Source organism: Fonticula alba (genome assembly GCF_000388065.1).
Source record: "Fonticula alba strain ATCC 38817 unplaced genomic scaffold supercont2.12, whole genome shotgun sequence".
Classification (NCBI taxonomy): domain Eukaryota; order Rotosphaerida; family Fonticulaceae; genus Fonticula; species Fonticula alba.
The window spans coordinates 733,663-736,440 of record NW_009242982.1 but is presented as its reverse complement, the minus strand read 5'-3'; the positions used below and the strand labels follow the sequence as shown (position 1 = coordinate 736,440).

Genomic DNA, 2,778 nt, shown 5'->3' with positions numbered 1-2,778 from the left:
CCCCCGGCTGACCCTGGGCTCTGGCTCCGTGGCTCACCGTCGGGCGCCGCCCCTCCCCTGGTCCCGGGTCCCGGGCTGTCTCGCTGTCCACCTGCGCCGTACCCTGTGTGAACGCCCCCCCCCCCTCTCTATCATCCACCCGGAGCCACCGTCACTTTCTTGCCCCGGGCGCTCTCTCGGCACACTTCCCAGCAAGCAAGCACACCCCCCCCCCCCCCCCCCCCTCCGAGCACAGCTACCATGGGATGCCGAAAGTCTATGGATGTTTATTGCAACCGTGTGCATGCACATGCCGGGACATACACACACACATACGGTGATCAAAAAGGGGAGGAAGGGGCGAGGGGAGGGAGAGACCTCACGCCGCGCAAGGCGGGTCACTCACCAGGAGGACCGAGAGAGGGGAGAAAAGGGGGCTAATGTACAGAGAGGCGCGCCCCCGCCCCAGCCGGTCTCCCCTTTGGGAGATATGCTGCCAGGGGTGGTGGCCTTGCGCCTCGCGTCTCCTCCCCCCCTGTTTGGTTGGAGGAGAGCAACGAGGCGCCAGACAAGTCGGCCGCAGCACAGGCCAAGGCCGCGCGGCGATCCAGCGCCGAGCGACCAGGGGAGACATCATGTGCGACGGCGCGCGCGCGCACACACACACACACACACACACACCCGGACTCAGTTGTGGCGGAAGTACTTCATGCCGAGCCAGTTGAGGAAGACAAACACCACAATGGAGGGCATCAGCAGCGGCAGCAGCGCCCCATAGTACCGGTCCTTACGGACCCAGCTGAGCAGCTGTGCCAGAGGCGGACCAGGAAGGCAGGCCCCAGGAGCGGGTTAGAAACCGGCAGAATGCAGGCGGGCAGCGGGGAGAGGGAGCATCTCCAGGACCGGGCCGGTTGTGTGGCAGGGGACGCACCTCATCGTCCGATGGCGGCAGGAGCTTCGAGATGAAGATCCAGTGGATGCCGATGCAAAAGACCGCGATCGACATGGTGAAAAGGATGAGCGCACGCAGGAAGCTCGGCACCACCACTGGCACATACTTCTGCTGGCGGTGCTGCTGCTGCTGCTGCTGCTGCTGCTGCTGGGGTGTCGACATCGGCACCGGGGTCAGGGTGCTCGGGTGGGCAGCCGCATTGAGGGCGATGCTTGCATGGTACTGGGCAGCTGCGCTGCCAGCCGGGTAGCTGCGTGGGGTCTCCATGGTGTAGACGCGCGTGCGGGTGCAGGTGTGCTGTTGGAGGAGCAGGCGCCGGGGCGGAGGGGGACAGAGAGAGGGAGGGGGGGGGGGAGGGGCGGACTAGGCGGCGGACGTGTGGAGGGGTGCCTGGCCCATCGCTCGTGGGCACACCCCCGGCGGAGGGGGGCTCTTATATTCCGCGGACCGGGGGAAGCCGGGCGGGGAGTTTCACCCGGGGCCGGGAACCAGCGGCAGGGGGATGGGCACGGTTTCACTGGGCACACCTGCACCCGCACGCACGTACATCAGCCCCGGACAGGGGGCGCGAGGGACCCGGGGGGGCACACGATCGGGAGGCCTCCTCCGGGGGCCGGAGGGGTCGGGGCAGATCTGCCTCCAGCCCCGGAGGTCGATCTGCCCGGGGTAAACACGCGCGGACAGACGCCCGCGGCTGCACGGCATTCGTGCAAGCCTCGCGGCCAGTGCGGAGATCCCGCCCACTTGTCCTAGGCCGGGGGGCGGGGGGACCGAGGGGGGGGGGGGCAGATAACAGGGGGCGGGTCGGGGCGGAAATAACACAGGCCGAGTACAGCACCTGCCCCAGGTCCCCCCCCCCCACCTACGGGACAGGGCGGCCCAGCTCGGATGTTCGTACCGGCCGCGGGATCCGGGTGGGACAGGTTGAAATCGCTGGCCCCTCGGTCATTCCTCCGGCCGGGGAGCCTCGTTCCGGCCGGAAGCATCCTCCCCCCGCCCCCTTCCTCCTACGTGCTGCGGCGGGGGGCGGGAGCCGCCGCGGTACGAGGCCCATGCTCCCCCCCCCCCCCCCCCACGTAGACAGCGCTGTCCAGAAAGTACGAGCACGCGTCCAACTAACGAGACGCACACAAAGACGAGAGAGGATGACGCCCGGCTCGCCGGCGAGGCGCGGGGGCCCTACCAAACAGAAGAAAAATAACGCACACAAGCATGCGTAACTGGCGGCGAACGAGCCGCGCGATGGACGAACAGCACGACGTCCACCGCCGGACGGGTCCCACAAGCGGAGACACAGGAGGTGCCACCCCTCTGTGATGCGATCCCACCCCGCCCCCCGGGGCACGCGGGGCGCCGGAGCTCCAGGCCGGCGGGCGGAGATAAGCCACGGCCGCGCGAGAGGCCGCAGCATGGGCCCAAGCTGCCGGCGCACGGGTCACGCGCGCAAGGCCGACAGTGGATTAAGTAAACTGAGATGCCCTCCGCGCCCTTTTTCTCGAGGCCCCACCGGGGCGGCCTGGCGTCCCGGACGCCTGGGGGAAGGGCAGGATCCCTCCACTCATCGCCTCCGCCCCCGGCCTCCCTCCGGTCTTCCCTTCCCCTGGCCCTTTCTCTCTCTCTCTCTCTCTCTCTCTCTCTCCCTCCCCGCCCCCTATCTCCACACCACCCTGCCACCTCCCTGCCTCGCGATGGCCGACACAGATCCCGCCCTCCTTGCGCGCCAGCTGGCCCTTGTGGCCGCCCGATCGCCGCACGAGCCCGGCTGCCTGGAGTTCGTCCTGGTGTGTTGTCCCCCTTGCTTAGGCTCCCTCCCCCTGACCCGACCGACAGCTCTCCTCCCCCTCCCC

General features: G+C 68.9%; 2 protein-coding genes across 2 annotated transcripts in view; one reads left to right on the top strand and one right to left on the bottom strand.

Moving 5' to 3' along the window:
• Positions 1–246: 246 nt before the first annotated feature.
• Positions 247–1,198, bottom strand: H696_05685 (hypothetical protein; the record flags this gene model as incomplete). The annotated part of the gene is made up of 2 exons (XM_009499504.1): positions 247–786; positions 911–1,198. 2 exons carry the CDS (start codon positions 1,196–1,198, stop codon positions 667–669), a joined length of 408 nt encoding a protein of 135 aa, XP_009497779.1. The 3' UTR covers positions 247–666.
• Positions 1,199–2,554: 1,356 nt separating this feature from the next.
• The window catches only part of H696_05684 (hypothetical protein), a gene marked incomplete at its 3' end in the record, with an annotated part of 3,516 nt that continues 3,292 nt past the window's right edge, over positions 2,555–2,778 (top strand). The window contains exon 1 of the mRNA XM_009499503.1: positions 2,555–2,712. Within this exon, the coding sequence (XP_009497778.1) occupies positions 2,620–2,712 (93 nt within the window). The 5' untranslated portion in view covers positions 2,555–2,619. The remainder of the gene's footprint in view (positions 2,713–2,778) is intronic.